The sequence below is a fragment of the Tauraco erythrolophus genome, chromosome 7 (genome assembly GCF_009769465.1).
Source record: "Tauraco erythrolophus isolate bTauEry1 chromosome 7, bTauEry1.pri, whole genome shotgun sequence".
In the NCBI taxonomy this organism is placed as follows: Eukaryota; Metazoa; Chordata; class Aves; order Musophagiformes; family Musophagidae; genus Tauraco; species Tauraco erythrolophus.
Window position 1 is genome coordinate 46,929,673 of NC_141471.1, and position 26,752 is coordinate 46,956,424.

At 37.9% G+C, this 26,752-nt stretch overlaps 1 protein-coding gene across 1 annotated transcript in view; it reads left to right on the top strand.

The window, feature by feature from the left end:
• Positions 1-26,752, top strand: part of ANO10 (anoctamin 10) — a 110,100-nt gene that overhangs the window by 12,198 nt on the left and 71,150 nt on the right. The window contains exons 7-11 of the mRNA XM_086615157.1: positions 1,719-1,774; positions 3,364-3,438; positions 4,390-4,572; positions 7,828-8,019; positions 9,734-9,862. Coding sequence (XP_086471283.1) covers positions 1,719-1,774; positions 3,364-3,438; positions 4,390-4,572; positions 7,828-8,019; positions 9,734-9,862 — 635 coding nt within the window. The remainder of the gene's footprint in view (positions 1-1,718; positions 1,775-3,363; positions 3,439-4,389; positions 4,573-7,827; positions 8,020-9,733; positions 9,863-26,752) is intronic.

Genomic DNA, 26,752 nt, shown 5'->3' on the forward strand with positions numbered 1-26,752 from the left:
TATGTTTTGTAACCTAACATAAGGATAGAAAATATTAGTGTGTATTTTGAATTTTAGCACTTCTACAGACACCTGCAGTCACTTTCAGGTAAAGGTAATAGATGAAGCTAATGGGGAGTTAAGTGGTTTGTGTAGCTCAGTATGGCGTATATTTACAGGACAGAATTCAGATTACTAAAGCTGGAGACCCAGAAAATTAACGTAAGAAAGATTAACCAAAAGGGAGATTGATGCAGAAGACAGAATAAAAAGAGGTGTTGAAGTAGGGATTGGTTATACATGCCAAAATTATTTGCTCGGCAAATTCAACTTGGCAGCAACAATAGTAAAAGCAAGTAATTTCTTGATTTGTTTGTGACTGTTCAAGGATTTAACTTAAATAATGACATTTAAATTCGTACCTAGGTTTCAAATGACTGTTGCTTGTGGTTTTTTTTAATTATTTTTTCACTATACTGCAAGAAAAATCCTTTATGCAAAATGCCCAGTTGTGTTGGTCAGGTTGACTAAAATATCTTTAACAGGTAACCCAAGTTTTTTTAATCCAGATTTTTTTGGTTTTAAACTGATGTTTCATATTCGGCAGCAACAGTATTTATGTGACTCACTACACTGACAGCTTGTGCCTTTTCTATGCTGTCCAACGTGTTTATGCTGCCATGCTGTAAATTGGATGAAGAGCTCACCTGACTGTCCTACCTCCCCTCACACCTGGTGTATCTTCAGCTAGTATGACTTAAACAGCTGAACTGATAAAGCGTTGGGAGCAATCTGGGGTAATTTTAAGCACACCTCTTGCATCTGTTTATCACGAGAACTGATCATTTAGTTAAAGCTGAAAGTAAAAATTGCATTTGGTCACTTGAGTGCCTCTTGCATGTCAGGACCTACTTCACGCCCCTGTCAGAACAGAACTCTGCTGTTTTGTCCTGAGCAAGGTCCGTAGGTGATGGTCTCTCCTTTCAGCCTTGTTGACACAGCTTATGCTAGCATGCTGCCTTCTCAGTTACTGCTTAGCCAGGACTTTAAAGGTACAATCTGACAAAATAGCAAAAAGAAATGAGAAATCTGCCATCCACTTCCCTTTCCTTCCCTCTAGTAACCAGCCTTCCTCAAACATCAGCTTCTGACAGTTTATCCTGAGTGAACTGAAAAATGTTAATTTTAGAATGAGTAATGCATCTGTTGAACTTTATGTAATCTAGTCTTGCTTTAGGGCTTAGGGTCTGATCTAAATTCCTTGGAGATGGATGGGAATATTTCTGTGAGCATTTACTGGTTTTGAGTCAAATCTGGTATTGTTATTTCTCATAATGTATTCGTATTAGTTTTGCATTTGTTTTCAGCCAAAGAAAAATCAATAACAAGGCATGTTTTGTTAAATGTTAAGAATGATGGATAGTTTTTCTGTCATAAAACAGCTCTTCTGAGAGATAAAGATATAGAAGGAAAAACCTTTGCAGTAGAAAAAAAAGTACTGGAGTTGTAGCCAAAACATGTATGTCAATATTGTGCATCAGATTAGGTTCATAAATCAAATAAGGTACTGATACAGTATAAATTCTTTTTGCCGTAAAGCATTGGAGGAACTATTCCCCGTAAACCGTTAGTTATTTTTAGGTAGAGGAACAATGTCTGTTTACTCTTTGTATACCAATGTCTAGTATATGATAACTGCTTTTGCTCTTTACTAATCAATAATTTTGTTGATATTTTAGAAAATCACAGGCTGGAATCTTCATATCAGAATCATTTAATTCTGAAGGTGTTAGTGGTAAGTGTGTAGTATAAACAGCTTTTAAGATTATTTAAAAAGAGAACTTGTCAGGTGTTTTATTAGTGCTTTCCTAGCATTGTCTCACTGACCTATGGTTTTGTTCAAAGCCAAATACTAGCCAAATATATCAGAGTAAACAGGATTTCTGCTGTGGTTGCAGTAACCGCTAAACTGTTTTAGGTATTTTTTATAGTGGAGAGTTGGGAGTTTATTTGTATTGATTTATTCTTTCATTAGGATTCTATATACCTATGTTTTTCTGTTAATTGATGTGGTTCTGTCTTCAGCTGGCAACGATTCCGTTCACTTTTTGCAAGACTTTAAACCGTATTTAAAAAAGTTCACATATTAACTTCCACCTGTACAAACATTGAGACAACCAGTCCAAGGAGGCTGGAGATACATGTCCATCAGTCTGCTCCTGTGCAATTCATAGTATTATTTACTTTGTGGCTCTAAACAAGTAGCTCTTGTATATGTGTGTATATATATATGTTTGATTGCTCTTTTAGGTGTATATCCAGATGCAACATTGATTCTAAGGAACTGTACTGTAAATCTTGAATTCCCATATAAGATGTTCAGTAAAAGCAGTTGTAAATATTGACTGATTTTGAGACTTAATATTCTTGTTTCCTTTTTGAAAAGATTGTTTATTTCTTTTCCAGAGTTCCCCCCGCCTTTTTTTTTTCCCACCCTCAGCATGCTTTTTGGTTGGTTTTGGTTTTGGTTTTTTTTTGTTTGTTTGTTTTTTCATCTGCTTGTTATCCTTCTGTTACTGTTAAGCTCTAGAGCTAAAACTCTTTTACATGTTATTTATAGCTTTGTCTCTGCCATCCTCAAAAAATAGTACCACCTTTTTTCCCCATAGGAAATTTATATAAAATAATTTTTAAAATTATGAAATGCCAAACGTAAGTCTCCTCAGTTTTCACTTTCACCACATGCACTCCCAATATTATCTGTTGTCTGTGAGCTCCAAAAAAGGAGCTCCAGCACTGATAACAAGTAGGAAACTTCAGAGCTTGATTGTGATTTTTTCAGGTACAGTGCTGTGATTATGTCTCATTTGAGAAGTAGGGAATATTTCTCTTGGATTTATGACCAGGTGATTAAACTTAAAGCTCAACTAATGTATACCAAGAAACAGTTGTACATATTGAGACATACGTCATCCAACACACGTATTTTGATAAAATATTTATTTGGAAAAAAAAAAAAAAAAATCACTACCCTAAGTTAAGATCAATACATCCCTTTTTTTTGTGTTGCCTGTGGAGAAACTGCCAAATGATGAAAGTTAAGTAGAAGGCAACATGTTTTTAATGTCCGCGTTTCATAATTGAATTGTAGTTCTCTTTGTATGCTGTGCTTTAGGAAAGCAGTAGGCCTGTCAAATGAAAATCTGTCTAAGAACAATATTGAAAATGAGATTTTTCTGACCTAATTTTTTAAAAATCGTAAAGAAATTTGAGTGGACAGTTTGCCTGCATAGAAGCTATTTAGTCAAGGTAATTGCTAAGTTAGATGATATTCTGCATTTGAACTTTTGCTTGAGTACTAATAACCAATATTTTTATTTGCAGTTCAACTTCTTAAATTGTTTTGCATCTCTCTTCTACATTGCCTTTGTCCTCTTTGATATGAAGCTTTTGAGGCAGGTGAGTTCCAAGAACAACTTAACAATGGTTACGAATCTAGGAAAATAAAGGATTGATTGAAACAGGACTTTAGTTTTTAATTGTTTTTCTAAAATATTAGCTGAACAATGAATATATTTCATATATATTTTCTTAGAAATCCAGTTTCCATATTTCAGTTCCTCTAGCACAATTGCAGAGTTCAACAGTTCTTTCTCTTCATATAAACGAGGAACTGTTTTCAAATAAATTGATTATTCCTTCACACAGATAGAGATTGGAAAATTTTCATTTCTTCCTCCTTTCCCTTTATGTTAGAAAATTGTTTTCGCTGTAGTGTTCCTAGTGAGAGACTCTTGAGGATAGGAGCATGATTAAGTTTTTGACTACAATGAGGAGCTGAGAATAAATAAAAGGAAAAGTAATTTGTAGTTGGTATTTTAAATCAGCTTTTTGTTGTTAACATCTTTCACACTCAAATGGATGAAAATCAAGTATAAGGAAAATATTTTTGCTCTAAATGTAATGAACAAAACAACAAGAACTTCAACTCAAGATCTCTGTTCATCTAAAGAGATCTGTAGCAAAACACTTGACATTTCCTATACTTTAAGGTAAAATGCAAGAGCAAAGAAAGAAGTTCCTCGTTTAGCTCTGTGATTGGCATTGATGTATGTTAAGTGTGTATCTTTACCCTTCATTGGCCTTTGTGTACTGTCTCCAAGATACATCCAGATCCACAAAATATTTAGACATCTAACTCCTATTTTGTCGTTTTCAGCACATAGCAATGCATGAGAACTAGACCACCTATGCTTTCATATGCTATTGTTAGTTTTGTTAGGCTGGCCTTGTTTTGTTGTAGTATCACAACTTACAGTGTTACTAGAACATACAAAATTGGAAATGATCATAGGTTTATCACAGTTCTATTAATTTTTTTCTTTTCTTTTTTTTTTTCAAAAACTTAAGAGCTTGGCCACTTTGCTGATAACTTCGCAGATCCTTAATCAGTTTGCAGAATCCTTGCTTCCTTACTGGCTCCAAAAGAGACATAAGAAGAGGATGAAGAAACGCATGTGTTCTCTGAAAACAGATACGGACCTGTCATTAGTTGAACAAGTCAACTTGGAGAAAGAAATGGGCACCTATTTTGTACGTTTTACTACTGTAAAAAAGTTAAAAGTTTTCTGGACTGTGGACAGAGACGTCAGCTAGTGGAATCTAAAATATTTCTGGCTGTCTGGCCAGGCAGCCTATTTCCAGCTTCATCAATTTTGCTGGTAGTGTTGTTTATACACTACACAGGGTAGTCTGAAGGCTACGACGATGAGTAGCCTGGTATAGGGAAGGGGGAGGCTGTTTCTGGCATAGTTTGTTTTTGCAGTGATACCAGTTTAAACTGTCAATTGAACTGTAGCTTGAGAGAGTGTGCTCATGTCTGGGTGGGGCCAGAAATTGAGAAGGCAGAAGAGACCAACTCTTCAAACAAATACTACTGCTGAAAGCTCTTGCTTCTTGAAACTACAGCTTTGGCATTCATTGTCTTCCTAGTTCTGTTCCTGACCACCTCCTACACAGTACAATTTTTTTATGTATTTAACAGACTTTGTACAATTAATTACTTGCAGTTCTAAAGGAATTGACAAAGTAGATGTCAGTGTGTACGTTAAGGCCTTACAGACTGACTGACAGCTTGCTTGATCAGATGCTGTAAGCATAGTCACAAAAGTCTTAATACTTTATGATTTATACTTTTACAGACTAGGAGTTGTATGTAGATAGTGTACCCTTTATGTAAAAGGTAGAGAAGAGCAGTTTGAAATTTGATAATACCGTATCAGATTCCTCTGTTCCTGCATAAAGTTCTGTGAAATGGGAAGAGGAAAAGAAATACTACATTTGCAATTGAAAAACTGTACAAATGTCAATAACCTGTGTTCCTCTGTGGGAAGGTTGGTGTTTCCCCACATTTTGTATGGAGTGAGGTAGATTTAGAGAGCATGTCTATCTTACAATGGAGCACCCAGCAGAAATCCCTGAGTTAGCATCTGAACTGGTAAATCAGCATAGTCCAGCACTGTGCCTGAAAATAGGCCAGCACAGCTCCAAAAGCTGTGTGTCGGCATCAGGCGTTGATATGCCCAACCAAGTAAGCTCTGCCTCTCAGGGCTGAGCTGGCTTCTGATTCTCAGCTGGCGCAGACAAAGCAGTGTGCTGTCTTTGAGTCACGTTGCCCAGTGCTTCTTGTGCAGAGCTGGATCAAATGTATCTGCACCTGTTGTACTCTTCCACCCTGAATAACTTTCCACAGGGACCCAACAGGTCAATTGTAGAGTTACGATTTGCTTTGGAGGCGTCCACTGCTAGCTTTAGTTTCAGTTCAGGGTACTATATACTCAAAGCCTTAACTTTATTTTCAATCTAAAGATTTTAATTGTGCTGTGCTTACGAATACATGATACTAGACCGCTGATTTGTTTGCAAGCAGTGAGGTGTCAGCAGGCAGGAGTATTTCTAAAATTAAATCTGTCACAAGGGGGAGGCATTTGACTATGTTTAGTAACTGAGGAGTTTAGCAGGAGTCTTGGCAGAATTTTGTGTTTCAGGCTTTTCTCTTTTGTTTTCCTTCCTTCACTTACTCTTAAACATTTAATTATCTTTTTTTTGTCCTCTTTCTCACTTTTCAAATCCCCAGTGTTTAACCTCATTTAGGATGTAAAAACATCCCGCAATATTTTTTTTAAATAATTTCTTCTTCTCTCCTCTAGTTCATTTTCTCCCTCAATTTCTTTATTAATTCTTTCCTTGATGCCGTAGTTCATGTGCTGCTATTGTGGCTGACAATGACACACTTTGAAATTTCGTTAACATCGTATCAGACTCTTGTTTTCCTGCACAAAGTGTCATAAATTGAGTAGGAGAAAAATAAATACTCCTTTTCTTTTCATATTCTGCTGTTTTAAAAATCAGTAGGTACTGGGCAAGGAAACAAGAAGAAAGGTGTGAGGAAGAAGTGGTTATACTGTGCAGTTACCAGAAGGAGTAGCATGAAGGGAAACATCACTCCCTGCCTGCAGCAGTTGTCTGAGAAAGTGATAGTAGGGACAAATACGTGACGGCCACTCCAATGAGCAATCCTGCGCAAACGCCCCTAAGGAAGACCTTACTAAAATTCAGAGTTCGTACAAAACATTACTGTGGAAAAATCTCAATGGTTTTAAAAGTGTGGTAGCTCCTCATAGTCTGGTCTGCAGATCGGTTTGTCAGAACCAGTTATACTGTTCCACTTGAAAATGAGCTCAAGTGAAAAATGCACCAACGACCACCCTGTGTTGATTTCTGAGCTTGCAGGCTCCTATTGCCTCTCTCTGTTTGCTAGGAAAAAAAAGCACTAGGTGCTGGAGAGGGCAGTCGGTTTACAGCTATAATCAGCAAAAAGAAAAAGGTTGAGAACCATGTGTTTGATGCATGAAGCCCAAAACAATTTTATGTGGTTCCTGCGATAATCTCAGTTACTGTCAAGTCTTTGTTATTTCATTTTTGAGAGAGGAGACAATATGTGGGTCTGAGCAAATACAAGATAGCTAGATCCCAGTTGAACTTGTTTGTGGTATTTCACCATCCTTTATTTTTCTTTAAAAATTATTGGCTTGGTTCTTCACTTTCATAAATAATTGCTGCAATCATAAAAAATTGTTATTAATACTGCAAAACTAGTATGCAAATATATATGATAACCTACATGTGAGTACTTCATCAGCATTTCAGTAACCACATTCTTGGTTTAAAGATCAGGTGATAGAAGTGTTGCTGATTTGCCAAAATAGGGCTTTTTGTTTGCACTGATTGTTCCTTTCAGATGTCCTCATCAGTGCTGCATTCTGTCATTTCAGCCTCCAAGTGGTCTGCTAGTTCTGATTTACCCAGAAGAGAGTTGCCTATGTATGAACCTACCTTCCTGGTTAGATCTTTCATGGGCAGTCTAAAATACTAGGACTTTTCTTGTCACAGTGCTCTTAGGAGAATACTCTGCCAGTTTGAATGCATGGTTCTGTTTTCACTGTTCCTTCTGTAACTGTTTCACCAAGATAGTCAGGAACTTGAATGGGATGAATGTGTTTATACAATTGCTTCATGTAATAAGGATAAGAAGTCTCACTGTTGTAGAAAATGCATTTAGACAAAAGGAAAAACCTTGATCTCCCCTTGTTAAGAAGTTTTGAGTAATTGAATAATTTGAGATTAACTAGGTAAGGTTTTTCTGTTGTTGTTTTCTGTCATCAGTCATTCCCAAAGAGCTGATTTGGGATGAGGAAGCGTATTTACAACTGCCTTGTTAATTCTGTATTTCTCTATGTATTTTTTTTTTGTGAGTTTAATTTGTTTTTATTTCTCCTCTGTTTTCAGGGTACTTTTGATGATTACCTAGAGTTGTTCTTACAGTTCGGCTATGTGAGTCTTTTCTCATGTGTTTATCCACTGGCAGCTGTCTTTGCAGTGTTAAACAACATCACAGAGATATATTCTGATGCTTTAAAGATGTGTAGAGTTTACAAGCGTCCATTTGCAGAACCCACAGCAAATATTGGTGTTTGGCAGGTAATTTCTGTGTCTTTCTCTATTTGTTTGTTTTAAAAGAAGTTTCAACAAATGTATTTAAGCTGTGTCTTTGACCCATCAGCCACTTTCAAGTTTGGTAGGTACTTTATTCTCTTCAATGCCTTAGGATAGTATCTATCAAACTGTATATTCAACAGATTTTTTGCGGGATTTTAAACCACATGTCTTTCAGTTGCCTTTGAAAAGAAAACAAATCCTTCCTTTAATCTTTGTATGTATCGTACGTACTCCTGTTGCAACTGCAATAAAGCAAAGCTGCCAGATGCTGCCTGGTACTCTTTACAGCCAACATATTTTAGAAATGGTGACATCTGATCCAAACTCAGAAGTGTGGAGCTCAGTAAGGGTTTCAAAAAAGCTCGAAGTACTTGGATTCCTAAGCCATGCTTGGCTGTGTGCCCTTGTGATTACTGGTACTCAGGCTGACTAATTTTAAAATAACCTGGATCTGTGAGCGGGAGCTGGACATTTCTGCGCAGCCTGAACATTGTAGTCTATCTAGACAATTTCATGCTAGTAGTACTGGATTAAGGATTTTCTGTCCTCAGTTATTTGCCCATGCAGTCATGCTAGCACCAGCTCATTTGGAGCCTGCCGAGTACACTGCGTCAGTGAACTGATTCTGTCTAAAAATAACTCTGTAAAACTCCTCCAAAACCAGAGTTTTTTCTGAAAAGAAAGAAGGCTATTAAGTCACTTCCAGAGATTTTAGCGTTCTGTAATAGCAGTGGCCTGATAAAGAGCCACTGAAGTAGGTTGGAGAAAATTTCTAGGGGATGATCCGTATTTTCGTTTCGTTTAACAACTTTTCTGATGGTACGTATTTGGAGGGGTTGTAAATGTTGGTACTGAGTGAAACAAATGGGAGATGAGAAATGAAATCCAGAAACAAATGAGACGCACTGTAAAAACATGCAAACCAAATATTCTGAGCAATGTTCATAAGGCACATGCATGATGTGGACTTACAAGAGAAATCTTTTAACATTAGGTCATTAAACTGTGTAATTTATAATCTGGTTGCATTTTAACATTGGATGCATTTCATCAGTCCGCATCTGCGGTGTCAACGTCTTGATGGCATAGCTGTGTGGACCAGTGGTGCGACCGCTGGATAAATGAGGCTGTGATCGTAAGTCCCAAGCGTAGCTGCAGGTATACTAATGGCATTTGGTTTTGCTGGAATAGTTTGTGTCAATCAAAGGAGTAGGCTGGAAAACTATAACACTAATGGTACAATCACGTTGGGGGTTTTTTTTTGTAGTGTAGGTTTTCAATAGTAGAAATGCATTTGCTTTGTGAATTAAAAATAATGGCTTAAAAAATTTAGTTATCTGTTTCATGTGGGAAGTTAGAGCATTGACTGAAAGATTTCTGTTGAAGAAATACTGGAGTTATTTTATCAGGTAGGCTGAGTCACCAGCTTGTTGTCAACGAAAAGTTACTTCTGCTAATTCATTGTAAGAATTGCTGCAATTCATTGTCAGTCTTCCTCGTTACAGAGAGGACCTTGGAATAAGTAACCATTATATTGTCAAAAAGGTCTTATGTCATAGAATTCAAAAGACGAAAATAAAAAGTTAAAATAATGCTTCTTGTGAGGATTTAATGGAGAGAGAGGTATTGTCCAGAGAAATTAGCAGACTGGTAAATTAGAGATAATGGTCATAACTATATTTGTTTTTTATTTCAGTTGGCTTTTGAAACTATGAGTGTAATATCAGTTGTTACTAATTGCATACTGATTGGAATGTCTCCACAAGTGAATGCCCTTTTCCCAGACTCAAAAATGGACCTTGTTCTGACTGTGGCATTGGTAGAGGTAAGTCTGCCTTCAAACAGTGCATGTGTTTTAGTAGCAAATAACACAAACAGCAGTGCAAATTATACCTGGAATTAGACTTCACCTCCTTAATTTCCTTAAAAGGAAATTAAGATTTTCCTATCAAAGAAGTGTTTCAGCATCTTGCTTTTTGATTTCTTTTGTGTATTTTCATGTACTGTGAATGTTGTTGCCATACCATACTTTTCTATACATTCCCAAGATACTGTGTGTTTGTTGCTTCGTGTATTTCAAGAATTTAATAGTACTATTTCAAGAAGCAAAATAACCACATTTTTGTGAACCGATTATTTTTCTGCTTGGTTTGTGACGCCAGCATATCTTACAAAGACCTCCTACATAATCTTTATGGATGTTTCCTGTAAGGCTTAACTGAAACAAGTAGGTATGATGACTATAGACACTAGTGATTGTAACAGCGTTTGGGTTTCATCTTTTCCTAGTTCTATGTGGTAAACACTTGAGTGTCATTCCTTTTCAGTCAAGGGAGGGATGACAGTAGGCATTTCACATAATAACTGAGATTGCAGGACTTTTCCCTTATTTATCTTTCGTTTGGAACTTTCTTGTAGTGCATTGCCTTGACTTTCATCATTATCGTATTTTAGCTTTTAGGAACTGGATTACTTTTCTTGTGGCAAAAAGTCTGGGTGTCTGTGTGTAGTTGTTAAATTGCATCCCCTTATAGAGGTGCTGCAGGAGCACATACTTCCTTGTTTCCACAGGTATTAAGTGTAATGCAATGAATTATGAGCTTTCTTTGAGTTTTATTTTCCAAGTCTTATAGTTTGCAGAGTTAACTCTAAATATAAGTTATGTCAACTGGTTTACTGAAGTTTGAGTCCACAGACAGCCTGATGTAGTCTTCTGTTATGTATGTGTGAACGTTGGCATTAACCTCAGTGAAGTATTTTAATATGAAACTAACTTGACAATTTAAATGTAGTGCCATAGTTAATTACTGAAGAACGTATCCAGAGAGATCATATGCAAGGTCCTGCACATGGGTGGGGGCAATCCCAAGCACAAGTACAGGCTGGGCAGAGAATGGATTGAGAGCAGCCCTGAGGAAAAGGACTTGGGAGTGCTGGTGGATGAGAAGCTCAACATGAGCCGGCAGTGTGTGCTGGCAGCCCAGAAAGCCAACCGTGTCCTGGGCTACATCAAAAGAAGTGTGGCCAGCAGCTCAAGGGAGGTGGTTCTGCCCCTCTACTCTGCTCTCCTGAGACCCCACCTGGAATACTGCGTTCAGCTCTGGAGTCCCCAACACAAGAAGGACATGGAGCTGCTGGAGAGGGTCCAGAGGAGGGCCACGAAGATGATCCGAGGGCTGGAGCACCTCTGCTATGAAGACAGGCTGCGAGAGTTGGGGCTGTTCAGCCTGGAGAAGAGAAGGCTCTGGGGTGATCTTATTGCAGCTTTCTGGTACTTAAAGGGGTCCTACAGGAAAGCTGGTGAGGGACTTTTTACAAGGGCATGTAGTGATTGGACAAGGGGCTTTAAATTGAAAGACGGCAGATTTTCATTAGATATAAGGAAGAAATTTTTGACTCAGAGGGTGGTGAGGTACTGGAACAGGTTGCCCAGAGAAGCTGTAGATGCCCCATCCCTGGAAGTGTTCAAGGCCAGGTTGGATGAGGCTTTGGGCAACCTGGTGTAGTGGAGGGTTTCCTTGCCCGTGGCAGGGGGGTTGGAACTAGATGATCTTTGAGGTCCCTTCCAACCCAACCCATTCTATGATATGATGAAAACTGTATGACTAAATATAAGCAAGATGGATTTATGGCAGTTTAAAGAGATAGGGCTATTTTTGCCTTTGCTTCCTGGGTGTTTATTCCCGTCTTATCTGTTTTAATGTGAAGCTGGCTACGTGATTTCTAGACAGACTTCTGTTTCATGGTAAGCCGTAGGAGAATACCGATATTTTTCTCTCTAAATTTAATTTCTGCTTATATGCAATCATTTAGATGACAGTATTTGCAGCATGGTAATTGGGTAGCTCTTGGAATTCCTTTTTAACAATCTATAAATGCTGAGGAAAGGGAGGTTAAGAAAACAAAGGGAAGAAAGTTTGAAGAGAAAAGGTGAATTAGTACTCAGGGGAGGAAAGGCAAAAATGTTACCTTATACCAAGAAGCAATTTTGGCAAAGACCACTGATCTATAATTAACTGCATTGTACGAAGGGACTGATGGAGGCTAATGCTGCATGAACCAGAGGACAAAAAAGGCAACCATTTGGTTAAAGAAAAGTCACGTTTTCTTTTATTGTTCATTTCAGTAAAAAAAACCCAAAACAACCCATAATGTACTTGTCAGAAAAGATAAATTTAAAAAATGGTTTTAATCACAAGTATCCTGTATGCTTAATGCTTTTAAGTATGCTGGTCTGAATTTTTTTTTTACTGTTTTTGTGTTATTACAAACTATTATCTGAGAAAACACAAAGAAACAAAACCCAACATATGAGTCTGTTAGTACTTTTCTGCAACATAACAAGCCATGTGATTTTTGGAATGGTGTTGGTTATAAACAGTTCCAAAATGATTCAATGTGAAATTTAAAACTTTTGCAGTCTTCGCAGTCTTCTGAGGGACAGTGTTTCAGTGTATGTTGAACAGTATTTAACAGCTTCACAGATGTCAGTTTGGTTTGGTTTTGCTGTTTTTTTGTTTTTTTTTTTTTTAAAGAGTCAGAAAGGTTTTGTAACACAAGTTATGAAGCTTCTGGAGTCCAAAAGAGTTCTCTAAAGTGAAACACATTTTATATATAAATTTTGTTATAAATACTATATGAAAATAAACACAGCAAACATGATTTTCACTTCTGTTGGAGACAGTTTCCATTGTGTTGACAGGTAAATGTGTCCTCAGTTACAGAAATGATGTTTTTAAGTCTGTAGTTACGTTGTACATGTTTCAGGCTAAAACATTGATTACGAAAGGTAGAAAGAAAGGAGGATTACTAGATGCTGTGGGACAATGAACAGCAGCAGTATGGATTTATGGCAGCTTAAAGAGATGGGACTGTTTTTGGTTTTGCTTCCTGGGTATTTATTCCCATCTTATGTTACACTGGCACTTTCTTTTATCTGGTGCATGATGGATCAGATTAGGGAATTGATCTGGGAGAAGCTCTCTGACCCAGTTCAGTGGCGAAAGGGAGCAGGGCAGAAGCAACTGTGCATGGAAGATGCTCAGTAGTGTGTTGTGAAAGATTAAGTTTGTGGGACTTCTGCACCACTGAGTCTTTCTCCTGTAATTATTACTTCAGCTACAGGCAGATCCCTAAGCTATGAGAGGAGCATGAATTTCATGAGTTGCCAGTATTCCCATGCACCTTTACTATATTTAGTAATGATTAAACTGCATTTCAGTTGTAAAGAAAAATTCATGAACAGAATATATCACATTAAACCTCTAGGACAAACTTGGTGCATCAGTGTCAAGGTAGGAAAAAATTCTGTTGGATGTGTTAGATTGTTGATAGAAAACCATTTTAGATCACCTAGTAGAGATTCAGAAACACATGATACAGGTGAGTTATTTTGCTTTCTGGTGGTTGCTTCAGGTGAAGATGAAAATTTTACGGTGTGTTTATGCTGTTTTGACAGCAGCTTGGCAGGCAGTGTGGAAATGTTAAGGAACACGAGAAATTTCTTTTAGTAGGCTATGTATGCTTTCACATGTTCAATTGATGGAGTAACCTACTTAAATCTTAAATGTCATTAAATATTTTTATCAGATTTAAGTAATTGAGACTCCAGTTGAATATTTGTATGTATTTAATGCAAAGCTAAACAAAAAGAGCTGTTCTTACCAAAGCCAAGCATAAGTATTAGCAATGTCCTGCTTTATTTTTTTTCCACAAAGATGTTAGAGCTTTTTAATTGTAATACTTGTACTCTTCAGATGAAAACATGATTGTGGCAACTTTTGACATCATTCAGTGCAGATATAATGAAGAACTATGTGTCATGTTCTTGTAAGCATTCTGTACCCAGCCCCTACAGATTTATGCAAAATATTTTTTTTTCATTAACAATACTAACTCTACTGCTGCCTGCACTTTTGGTGGGAATACGTATTGTATCAGCAAAATAAATGCTAATTAAATAGAATAAAATATTAAGCATTTCATAGTAAATAATGGTAAGCATTAAAATAGTAACATTTAATAATAATTTTTAAGTATTAAAACAATGATTTTTTTTTTTTGAACAGTTGACCTATTTTCATGAATTCAACATCTGCTTCCATGGCAACATGGTTTGAACCAGGAGCAGAATCATGAAACTTCCCTCTTTTACTTATGGATGGATGCTAACTGAGTGCAGCAAGTGCAGTTTTCAAACAAAAAAAAGTAGGCGAATGTCATTAAAACAGGAAAAAATAAACAATTATTATCATAATTTTAAAATACTTTCACCCCATCGTGTGCTTAGTTCTTCAGGCTTTACCATAGACACATACCTCTAGTATGAGCCACAGGTGCAAAGTAGGACATTCCAAGCAAGTGTCTGTACTTGTGTGAAACTGTTCTAAATCACTTCTAAATTCTTACATGGATTGGAAAAAATAGAGAAAATTACTCTGAAGAAATTTGGTCGATAGCTGAGGGAGTGGGTTAAAACAAGGTGTAACCTTATTTCTGCGGTGCTTTTTGATTTTTCTTTGAAAACTGTTGACAAAGAGTTTTGTTCCTGATGACTATTTCTTTTTAATATAAACTGTTATAAATTTAGAGAGTGCTAATTAAATGCTTCGGGACTATTTAGAAATTGAGTCCAAGAAATCAGTTGTATGTACAACTCTTAGTAGTGATTTTTTTTTAAAACAGTAAATCAATAGGGATGTTTTGAAGCTATAGCTGTAAATTAGCACTTAACATGAACATATCCTAATCTCCAAAAGTAACTTGTTGTGTATCCAGTGCTCAAATGTGGTAAACTAATGTAAAGCTTTTATGCAGAGGTGCAGTTAGTCTGGAGGTTTTACATCACGTCGAAGCATTTGGGGATTAGCTTGGAAATACTAATTAATAATGGAGGGCCCTCTTGGTAGGCTGTAAGGTCAGATTTTATACTACAGCTACAAATATGGTTTTGGGAAGAATGTAATCAGCTTTGGTATAGATGAAAACTATGACCTTATATTGTGGGTTAGGCCACTCCAGCAACCGAACCCCAAACAGCCGGTCACTCACCCTCCCCCACCCCCAGGAATGAGGGAGAGAATTAAAGGAGAAACGAGAAACCCGTGGGTTGAGATAAGAATAATTTAATAGAGATGATTTAATACACAGGGTAGATGCTCACCACCCCCTCGTATACGAAGCCCGTCTCGTCCCGAAGCTGCAATCCTGGACGAACGCGAGGCCCCGAAATAGAGAGGGGCAGAGAGACAGAGAGAGTACTCCGAGAGTGGGAGTACTGGGAGAGAGAGGGGGGAAAAAAGGCAATAGGGCAAAAGCGCAGAAGTGCAAAAGAGCAAAAGCGGCGAAAGAGCCAAAGCGCAAAAGCCCTTCTGTCCGGCTGACCCTCACTGTTATACTGGGCATGACGCTGCATGATATGGAATACTAATTGGCCAGTTTGGCCCTCAATCTTAAGTTCCACCACAAATCACAAGGGGAATCGTGTCCCCCTTGTCCCAGCTGTGCTCCCCCCTTGTCCCGGCGAGCTTCTGCACTCCAGCGCACTGAAAAGTCCTTGGAGTTTCATGTCCAACCACAAACATCAGCTTGCTATCAGCATTCTTCTCAGAGCGAGCCTCTGAGTAAAACCAAAACACGCAGCTCTTCTAGCTGCTAAAAAGAAGAGCTAACTCTGTCCCAGCTAAAACCAGGACACCTTAGCATAGGGACAGGACTAGCTTGTTTGTAGTAAACATGGTTTAATGAACAATTGGTCTGTGTGGATTTGATTTCATGAAGTCCTCATAAGGATTTGAAATAGATCTTCATAAAAACGCATATTTAAAAGTCAGTTCCTTAAGAGGTATGGAGTAGAATAAGGGAAGTAAACCCTTTCTTAAGCTTTGTATTGTCTGGATGTGGAGGAGCTGACAGTCTGTTTATCATGGGCTAGAAAGCAGAAATCATAGCTTGTTAATAAAGCTGAAAAGTTAGTGGTGTTATGTTTAGAAGTGTTAGCTGATCCAAAATCAAAGTGGTTGAGAGTTGCCTGGTACATCTGCTTTTCTCTAGAGTTCCATTTTAAGTGTATTTCTTCATCAAAGGCTGTACAGTAGAAGCTTTTTGAGCCTCTGCTGAGCACTCTTAACGTAATGGCCCCAACACTTGGTCAGCTCAGCAGTGAACTTGACAGTTGTTTCTGAAACAATGTGCCACAGAAAGTGGGAAACACTACCAGAGTTAAGCAGCTTGTATTCTAGTAGTTGAGAAGGTACATTTATTATCTGGTTCTAGGCATCAGCATACTTTTCTTTCTAGATAAACTTGGAAATTAGTAAACATTGCTTCCTGAGTGCAGTTGAAGATCTTTGTGAATCCACTTCCTCAGCAAAAGCAATTTTAGGTGGCTTGTTATGTCAAAATAAAAGTATTTTCCCTTTATTTCCTTTAAAAAAATCCTTAAATGTTTTGCAACGGATTTCAGTGCTATCTGTTTTTTCCTGATAAGGCTGGGTTTTTTTGTTTTTATTTTTCTTGTGGTTTAGCCCCAGGCGGCAACTAAGCACCATGGAGCTGCTTGCTCACTCCTACCCTGCTGGTGGGATGGAGAGGAAAAAATGCAACAAAAGACTCAAGGGTCGAAATGAGAACAGAGAGGGATCATGCACTGACCATGGCCATGGGCAAAATGGACTCAGCTTGGGAACAAATTAATTTAATTCATTACTAATCACATGCAGAGGGGATAGTGAGAAACAAAGCCAGATCGTAAAAACTTTTCCTCACCTCTACCTTCTCCCCCCAGCCCTGCAGGGGGATGAGGAATGGGGGTTGTGGTCAGTTTGTCACACACTGTTTCTGCTGCTCCTTCATCCTCAGGGGGAGGACTCCTCATGCTCTTCCTCTGTGTGAGTGTGGGGTCCTTTCTCACAGGAGACAGTTCTTCACAGACTTCTCCAATGTGAATCCTTCCTGCAGGATGTAATCCTTACCCATCAGATTGCTCTAACATGGGCTTTCCCATGGAATCACAGATTCTTAGGGCTCAGCCACCTGCTCCAGCATAGAGCTCTCCCTGGACTGCAGATGCATCTCTGCTTCGCTGTTAATCTCCAGCAGCGTGGGGTCCTTTCCCATGGGAAACAGTCCTCTACAAACTTCTTTTGGTACAGCCACCCGCTTTGGCATGGGGTGTCCTCCACGGGCTGCGGACGGGTCTAGCAGCTCCTTACAAGGGCCTGTCCCTGTAGCCCCTTGCCCACTACCAAAACCCCACCACATAAACCCAGCACAGTTTTTTAAGAAAGAGTACTAGTTGGTGTATTTTTTAGCAGTGATGTACATGACTCCATTCCGGCAGGGTGGAAGTGAGGCATGGTTCTGCATGGTATAGTGTTCTGCATGTGTGGAGCAAACAGCTTTATTCGTGTAGAATTCAGGAATTTGGGATTTAGCAGATATGCAAAGTACACTAGCATATTGGCCAACTTTACATAGTAAAGAAACTGGAAAAAATGCAGAAGAATAGGCTGCATCAGCATACACACATATATAAATCCATTGACACTGGTGGAGTTGTAACAGTGCAAAGTTGAAGCAAAACAACTGTGCATAAAGTGATTTGAAATAAAAATTTTTTACGAATTTAAAATACAGTAGCTGCATAATTTGCTGTACAGAATCAGAGAGTAGCCTAGGTTAGAAGGAACCTCTGAAGATTATTTGGTCCACCTTCTACTGAAAACAAGACTCTAGATTAGGCTGTCCATGTCCTTGTCAAGCTAAGCTAAGACTTAAATATTTCCAGTGAGGGTAAGTCCACTTCTCTGGGCAACCTATTCCATTGTTTAATTGTTCTCATGGCAAAGAATTAATTTTTTTTTTTCTTATAGCAAGAAAAGATTTTCCTGAAACATCTTGTGACTCGTGGCCTCTTGTCCTTTCACTGTGCATCCTTCTGCTGAGGGCACCTCTGTCTTCTCTAAAACTACCCATTGGCCGTTGGAAGACCGTGGTTAGCTCCTCCCCACCCTCCTGAGCCTTCTCTTTTCTAAGTGGAGCAAACCCCATTTCTTCAACCATTCTTCATATGTCACGTTGTTCATCTCTGTAGTCTTGGTGGTCCTCCAACAGGCCTCCTCCACGCTTTCAATGTCTGTTTTCCAAGTTGCTGCTGCCACTTTTAAAGAAACAAGGTGTTGTGGTTTAGCTCATCTGGCAACTGAACACCACTCAGCCGCTCGCTTACCTTCTCCCACTTCCAGGGAATGGGAAAGAGAATTAAAGGGGAAGAGAGAAGGAAACTTATGGGTGGAGGGAAGAACAATTTAGTAATTGAAATAAATTAAAAGTAATAATGATAAAATGAATAATTAAAATAATAATATAATATATGAAATTATAATAATATATATAAACAAATTATGCACAGTGTAATTGCTCACCACCCTGTGACCAATGCCTGTCCCATCCTGGCAAGTGATCCTGAAACAGGTGAGTCGCAAAACCAGAATGCCAGAAGAACGAGAGGCCCAGAAAGAGAACAGGAGAGAGATGAAACTCCAGGAGTCTCAGAATCGGAGAGTCCAAACTTCGTGGCCAACCCTCATCTATATTCCAGGCATGATGTTTCATGGTATAGAGTTTTCCCTTGGCCAGTTTGGCCCTCAATCCTAAGTCTAAGTTCAAATCATAAGTTAGGAGTTGTGGGTCCTTTGTTCTGGCCATGCTCCCCTCCAGCCTGCCGTATACCTACACACTGGCAAAACATGGAAAGCTGAGAAGTCCTGGATGTCTCAGCACCAACTGTAAACATCAGTGCGTTACTTCTCATAACAAATCCCATACTAAATCTAGAACACAGTGCTGTTCTGGCTACTCAAAAGAAAAACTAATTCTGTCCCAGCTGAAGCCAGGACACAAGAAGTACTTTTCGTGTGGCCTTGTCCCCTTATCTTTCTGCTAGTTGCAGTGTGTATTCTTTCTTTGTCCTCAATCTATTTTGTCTTTGATCAGAGAAAATAATTTCTGGGAGCAGTTGTACAACTCTTAGCTTTCTTACTGCTGAAATTTTTTTTGGCAGCACCCTCCAGGTATCTGTTTTTCCATATGCTAATTCTTTTCTGTGGCAGTGTGTTTTTTCCATACTGATATGCATAGTTATATGCATGGATATATGCTACATGAGGGCGTTTCATTTATAACCTGAGTAGTTTGACAGTTTTCAGATATAAGTGTAAGGAGTATTACTTACTGGTAAATATTTGATGTGTGGTTAAAATTTCTGTCTAATAGTTAAATGTATAGGAAAACAATAATTGTTTAGCTATAATGAATAAGTATTTATTAGGAAGCTATACATAAGGCTCTTTTTTGGAAATGTTTCATGGTAAGGTACAAACCTTACTGACAGCTTTACAGTTCCTTTTTGAAAAAATACTTAGTGAGCTCATTCATCAGGTATTTTATTTTAGTGAAACAGATATCCTAGCCAAGACCTATCTATGCTTGCACTTGTGACAAAAATAGGAAAATGCAGAAAGATAAATGGAAAAATGCACTTCATGTAAATTGTGTAATTATTTGATTCATTGATGTACATATACATAAAACAATTCTGCAACATTACTAATTCTGAATGTTAAGAAAGGTTAATCCAAGCCACTGGTGATTTCAGTTAACATAGTGTTTCTGTTCAAGAATGTCTCTACCTCAGTTGCGAGCATATACGTAATATGTATACATACATATATGTATGTAGGAAATCACATCTAAAAGTCCTCCTTTAAAAATCCGACGTGTGTTTTCATTTTTCTGTGCTAGACAGATAAAGCACTGCAATTTGATTTATTCCTAGGTGTGCAATTGTGAGCCATAAAAGTTGTTTGATATTTTAATTTCAAGCTGAAACTGGCAAAAATTACCCCTGACTAGCGTTGGTGTAACACTTAGTGGAAGTTTCTAAAGGTTGCTGTAGTATAAAGACTTAACCAAGTTTACTGTTTGACAACATTTTAAGAGTAAAAATGAACTCAAATTTCCATGCATTTTATACACATTGTATAATTCTGCAAAAGATTCTTGGAATTGTAGGTTTAATTTTAATGTGAAGTTATGAAATAGTTTAGATAAGTTGTTCTTTTGAGTAACAGGGGAACAGATTGTTCTCAGGTTTTTTTTTCTCACCTTAGTGAGAGTTTTAACCTTTCAGAGAGGGAGAGGATTTATGGATTTGTCTGTATAAAATTTTGTAAATGTTCACTGCTGAACCAGACTCTTGGGACCATATCAACGAGGTTAGAATAAAATGATAGTTTGGCCGGTTGTGTATTAATACAGATTATGTTTATTTCCAAAATCAAAATTTATAACGGATCTTTTTATTGCCATCTGCTCGTTCTTTTGAGATATTAATTCTGATTTAATGTAGGTTTTCGGTCACTTTGAATAGTAAAGATCAATGGCAAATGCTTGTCAGGATGAAAACAGACATTAAAAAATTTGAAGATGTACGTTTGTAGTTGCTGGTTGTATTCTGTAGGTTTCTGCTAGTATAGAAATGTAAATGCTTATTACCTTCTCTCTATTCTTAGTCTAATGGCTTTTTGAAAGTCTCAGAATTTAAAACGGTATTTGTGCATTTTCCTATTTGTGGGTCATTTTAATTTGATCCTCCTTATTTTCTCCTGTTTACTCAAACCCTTCCTTTTTCAGATTCTCAGTTTTGCTGTGTCGCAAGTTGAAAAATAATATGAATGAATGAATTGTGCTGTTCAAGCTGTGTACGTACACTGAAATGTGTTAAATATGTGGGTATGTGTAGCACTGTGCAGGACAGCAAGAAACCACTGTATTGCATCAGGTTTTTCAACCCTGATAACTGAAATGTATTGATATATTTTACTACTGTGTCTACCCTAACTGGAGCATTGTATTTTGACAGTAATTTTCATTCCTTGCTTAAAGGTGACACAATTCAGAATGTGATTTTTATCTTTAAATAAATACCTGTCTTGGTTGTAAAGGTCAGACTTGGTGTATGAAATACAGCTTTACTTGTTTTTTTAAAAAAACCAATTTTTTGATCTGGTTGAGCTAGGAGTGTGTACGAAGGAGTGGCTGAGCTAGGTTCGATCATGGGTCTATCTAGGCCAGAATCCTTTCTGCAGCAGAGGCCAAGGGAAGAGTATATTAATATAGCAAACTACGTAGTCATGCTTTCTCAAAATTGATTCGCAGGATCTGGTGATTTGTGATGTAAACCTTTTTTAAGGACCTGTCTCATTACTGAAGATGAGCGGGCCAGAGCTGCATATGAAAGTGTGCAATGCTTTTACACAATGGTGTATCCACTTTTTTGGAAGAACTTTAATTATTTTATAGTAAAAAGCTAGTTAAGCAGCTAATGTTAATATACTCTTAGCTTAATAAGTAATCATTGTAAGTATTGGTTCTATCCTGGATTTTTCTAGCTTTTCTCTGCTTTTTTTTTAGTTGTCTTTTCTGTATAAGAAGGACTTTTAATTTTAAATTGGATACTGCTAGTGTGGGTGTGACATTATAGCGGAGGTTAAGAAATCAATGGCACAGGAAGCCCCTCTGGCTGGGAAGGAAAACCTGGGAGGTGTCTTAGTAGAAATGATAGGAAAAAGGGAATACTGTCTTCTTGCTGTCAGCCAGGTGGTGGTAGGAACAGGGAGCTGTGAAGGTACCAGGTGCTAGTTAGCTGAGAGGCCTGAACTTTTGAGAAGGATCACAGCGATGCGTTAACTCACTTTGGAGTCCCTTCAGTAAGAAGCAGAAATGGCCGTGTCTTCTCGGATTGTGCCATTCCTCATGAATTTAACATTTTCTGGTAGATACTGCTGTATTTTCAAACCATGCGTATACTAGGAAGGTTGAATGGGGGAGATACCTTAGGAATTCTTCCTGGAAGACAGCATATTCCTTAGCTATGCTAATAAGTGCTTCAGAAGTGTCAGCCTGGAAAAACTGCAGAAGACTGAGTAGGAATATTTTTTCTGTTCCTTCTGGGACTGTGCAAGGCCGCCAAAATGACAGAACTTCAAAAGGGAAGATGAATAGCGAACAGATCTTTGGAGACAATTACAAGACATTTTAAAGAACTTTATACGAATCAAACTTTCAGATCTCTTTAAAACCCAATTAGCTTAAAACTTCCCACAAAGTAGTTTCCTTTAATGCGTGAATATGATATTTCCAGCTCATGCCTGATCAGGATGTAAAGCTTCCTTGCTGGCAGTTGGAAGTTGATGGCCAGACAAAAGCGAAGTTAATACCTATGAATATTAATTGTTTACCTTCCACTTGATTAAAATTAGTAATTGTTTAATTAGAAGACAGAGTATGAACATGTGAAGCCTTCTGGCTTCACAGCCGTTTCAAGGCTGGCTTAGCATTTCATGGAACTGAGTAGTTTTGTTTCGTAAATAATGTATTAGTTTACGCAGTTAAATTATTTAAATAATTTTCTGCAAATGTGATATCCATAGCTGCCAGCACAAGCCTGAATAATGGCATTTCCTAAAGAATAGGTAGAGCTATAGCATTCAGATACCATATTTCCATACATCCGTGATAGAGTTTGCAGTAGCGTTTCTTTGTATCGTTCTTAGTAGAAGCCTGCCTTCTCAGGGACTGTGGTGTTCTTCCCACCTCCAAAGTTTTATATATCTTTTTTGACTAATCATAGAATCATAGAATGGTTTAGATTGGAAGGGACCTTAAAGATCATCTAGTTCCAACCCTTCCAACCCCCCCTGCCATTGACAGTTTGCTCAAAGCCTCATCCAACCTGGCCTTGAACACTTTCAGGGATGGGGCATCCACAACTCCTCTGGGCAACCTGTTCCAGTGCTTCACCACGCTCACAAGGAAGAATTTCTTCCTTATATCTAACCCAAATCTACCCTCTTTCAGTTTAAAGCCATTGCCCCTTGTCCCCTCACTACATGCCCTTGTAAAAAGTCCCTCTCCAGCTTTCCTGTAGACCCCCTTTAGGTACTGGAAGGCTGCTATAAGATCACCCCGGAGCCTTCTCTTCTCCAGGCTGAACAACCCCATCTCTCTCAGCCTGTCTTCATAGCAGAGGTGCTCCAGCCCTCAGATCATCTTTGTTTCTTTAAACTGCATGTAGTTTTGGAGGATGAATCCGATTCATCATTTGTATCCTCAGATGATTGAGAGTAAAAATGAGTGACTTTTAGGAGATAAGGGAATCTAAAGGTAAAAAATGGGTTTTGCGGCTGCAGTTGGAAGAGATGGAGAACAGGAAATCAGTAAAACTGCAAATAGCAAGAGAAAGCCAGTCATACGTGTGTGGGAGCCTCTGTATCGGTGATTAGATAGAAGCATCTCTTTTCAGGGAGAGTCTTACCGATGTAATATTGTTGTGTGCATGTTTTCCAGTTATAAAATGGCAGAATAATTTGCTTTTCTTTTTATTAAATTTTCTTTGCAGTAACTTCTAACACTCTGGTTTGGAGTGTTAAGCCTTCTGGATTGACTTTTCTGTTCATGTTGTTGATTTTGTTACACACCTACTCAGTATTTTAAGTGTAGTTAGCAGTCATTTATTGGAGACTTGCAGCATGACTTGTACAGTCTCTTATTTAAAAATGGGCTAGGTTTGTTGATATAGTTTTTCCCCTTCTGACCCTCTAAAGTTGCAGAGCATCATTAATTTTTAAAATTTGGGTTTATAAAAACAAAATTTCCCTTTGTTTTTTGTTTCCTTGCTTTATTTTGTTTTTTAAATGCTAAGAACCACCTTGCACACTTAACTGAAAACTGATTTTGGAATGCAAATTGTGCAAGAAAATGCAGTAGGACTGAAAGGCTGTAGAATACAGTTAATTTTTTTTTTTAATAGTGTCTGTGAAAAGGTTTTATTAAACATAAGCTGAAGACGGTCATGAGTCATGCTGTAAAGTAAACGTCAAAAGAAATGGGGCTTAATTACTTCATTTTTGCACTGAATTTTTATATTACGCTGGAAGGAAGTGTCAATCCAGAATTTCACTCTTCTAGTCAGAAGAAATAAATATGATGATGTGTAACTTTTAGAGGGATTTTTCATTAGCTGTGGCAGTGTGCAAGCTACCTAGTACGCTGCTGCTTTCTATTCTAATACCTTGAACAGTCCTTTTGAAGTCATGGGAGATTTCTAACATATGCCTGTAATTGGCTAAATCTCTACAATGAATAATACAAAGGAGATACAGTTAGAAGCTGCTGAGAATTCATAAATCATAATATGTTTGATCAAGGTTAGTTTTAGTCAGAGGATTTGTCATAAGATAAAAATTAAGTGTGTGTGGGGGTGTAGGGATTACAGATAAACCAATATCAAATATAAGGATGTCTTTTATTAAACTTGAAATAGAGAGTTTGTGATACTTCAGTTTATCTGCATCTGAATGTGTTTTTTTTCAGAAGTTCATAACCATTGCAAATTCTGAGCGAAACTTGTTTTAAAATCTGGTGAAATGGGAATAAACAATTTATTAAAAGAAATGTTTAAATGTTTACTGTTACAGCTTAGGAAATAAAGTTATTGAATTCAAGTACTTTATTGTTCTTCTAGCTTCTTAAAGCCTTCATTTTTAAAAAAGATGGCTATACTAGGAGAATTTTTCAACAGATAAGTTGTTAAATGCATCTTGAAGAATAGTATGTTAGAAAAAAATGGAAGTATTAGTTTATTCTAACACTGGTTGCATTTGGTAGTCCTGCTTTATTTCCTGTGTAGTGATAGGAACTGCAGGATCAAGCAGGAAAAATACAATGAGTATTAGTGTGACATCTTTCCAGTGGTTTTTGTGCCAGTTTACCAAAATAATTCTGGGAAAAGTGCAGTACTTTTTTTTTTTAAGCATGAAATGTGTATATAAGAAGGATTTGAGGGTTAACTCTTTGCATGTGTATAAGGAGTACACCACCCAGACTGTAGAATGTTCCTGTAAGGGCTCCTGTTTCAGTTTCACTCCCTCTAATTACAGGAGACTGTAAAATTACATTTAAATTGCTGCTGCAGACTGTCCTTTGAGAGTCAAAAGCACAGCCGGTACTGAGAATGGGATGCGGCCGTATTCCTCCGGGATGCGGCCGTATTCCTCCCTGTGGAGACAGCAGGTTGAAAAGGGACACTGGTGCCGTTATGTTAATAGGTTCATGAATTGGTGTTCCCTAAACTTTGGAATGGTCTTCTCGAAGCCAAATAAAACTGACTTTGAATATGTCAGAAGGAATGAGTGAATCTGCATTTTTAGGACTTGAAATTTGGGTTATTTTGGTGCATACCTTGAAAGCCACATGTAGCACGAAACATAACTGCTGAGACTGCACTTCTTCGACAATGGCAACTGTGTGGTCTTTGCATCAATGTGATTGAAACTGCAAGTTCTGAATTTGCTGAGTGTAGGCAGAGCTTTCTGCTGTTTTGTGTGTCTGTTTTTATGAATCTTTCGAGTTGCTCAGGCTTTCCAAGCAAAACCAGGGGCTGCGATGGTTACACTACGGCCTTAACTACCCAGAGAAGTTAATAACTCTTACTGAAGAAGAAACGTTAGGGGCACGCCTCCCTATATGGATTCTCTGTTAGAGTAGTATAATAGTTTTGTTCTGGTATAAATCTTTAAAACAAGAGGTTCAAAATCCACTCTGAGTTTTTAGTCTGTTTTCTATGTCCCCTCCTGCCTGTTTGTGAAGGTGCAGTGAGTAACAGTAATGGCAACTTGCTCTTCCCTCCTGTCTCCCTCCTCTGCCAATGTAGATTAAACTCCAAGATCTGTAGTAACAATTTAAATACAATAATTTGTGTAGCAATGGATCAAAAGCTGTAATTTGTAAAATGTCTTCTAAAGCTGAAATGTAAGAGTACATACAGCTGTATGATATATTTCTCAAATTTTATCTAGGGAAGCTATATGCAAGAATTGCCTTTCTAATAGAAACACTGAACAAAAAGGGGGAGGGAATCCAGCTTCCTTTGCAATGTCACATTGTATTAATAATTGCAGCTGTATCTTGCTTTGCTCAGCTTCCCTCTGAAGACATCTGAGCTGCAGAGATACAGTGAGCGATAGGAGCGTAATCTTACCAGCCATAAAAGAGACAGATGCTTGTTTCAATTCCACAAAGCAATTCTGGCTAATGTGTAAAAAGTTGTATAGTGACTTCTTTTTAAAGTTTGCAAAAATTACAACTTTGACTCTTACTTCAAACAAAAGAAGCCTTCTGCCTTGTCATTTTCTGTTAGTACATTGTCTAGAGGTTTTGCCTTGGTGCAATAATATTGATGTATTTCTGCTGGAGCAAACATGTCCTTACGCATGTGTATAAAATTTATGACATACAATGATAGCTTAGATTTTGTTTTGACAGTCAAGGCTTAAATTCATGTTAGATTCCTTATGCATACTGTCATCTGTAGTTACAAACTATGTAGCTACATCTGGAAAATCAGTGTCAGAATGGTGGAGAGCCTGAGAGGGCTATCTGGTGTTTGGATGTTTACTTCAGATGAAGCTTGACTTCGTCAGGATGGGACTCAAGTGTGTGTCGTTCTCTCTCTGCTCCTGTCTATCCTATTTTTCCTCAGGAGAAAATGGGTGGCTGTTTGGAAGTGGAAGAGCTGCAGTACAGTGTAACAGCTCCTCCAGTCTGGCTGATGGGGACTGAAAATTCAGTGTTCTGTGGACCCTGCCCCTATCTT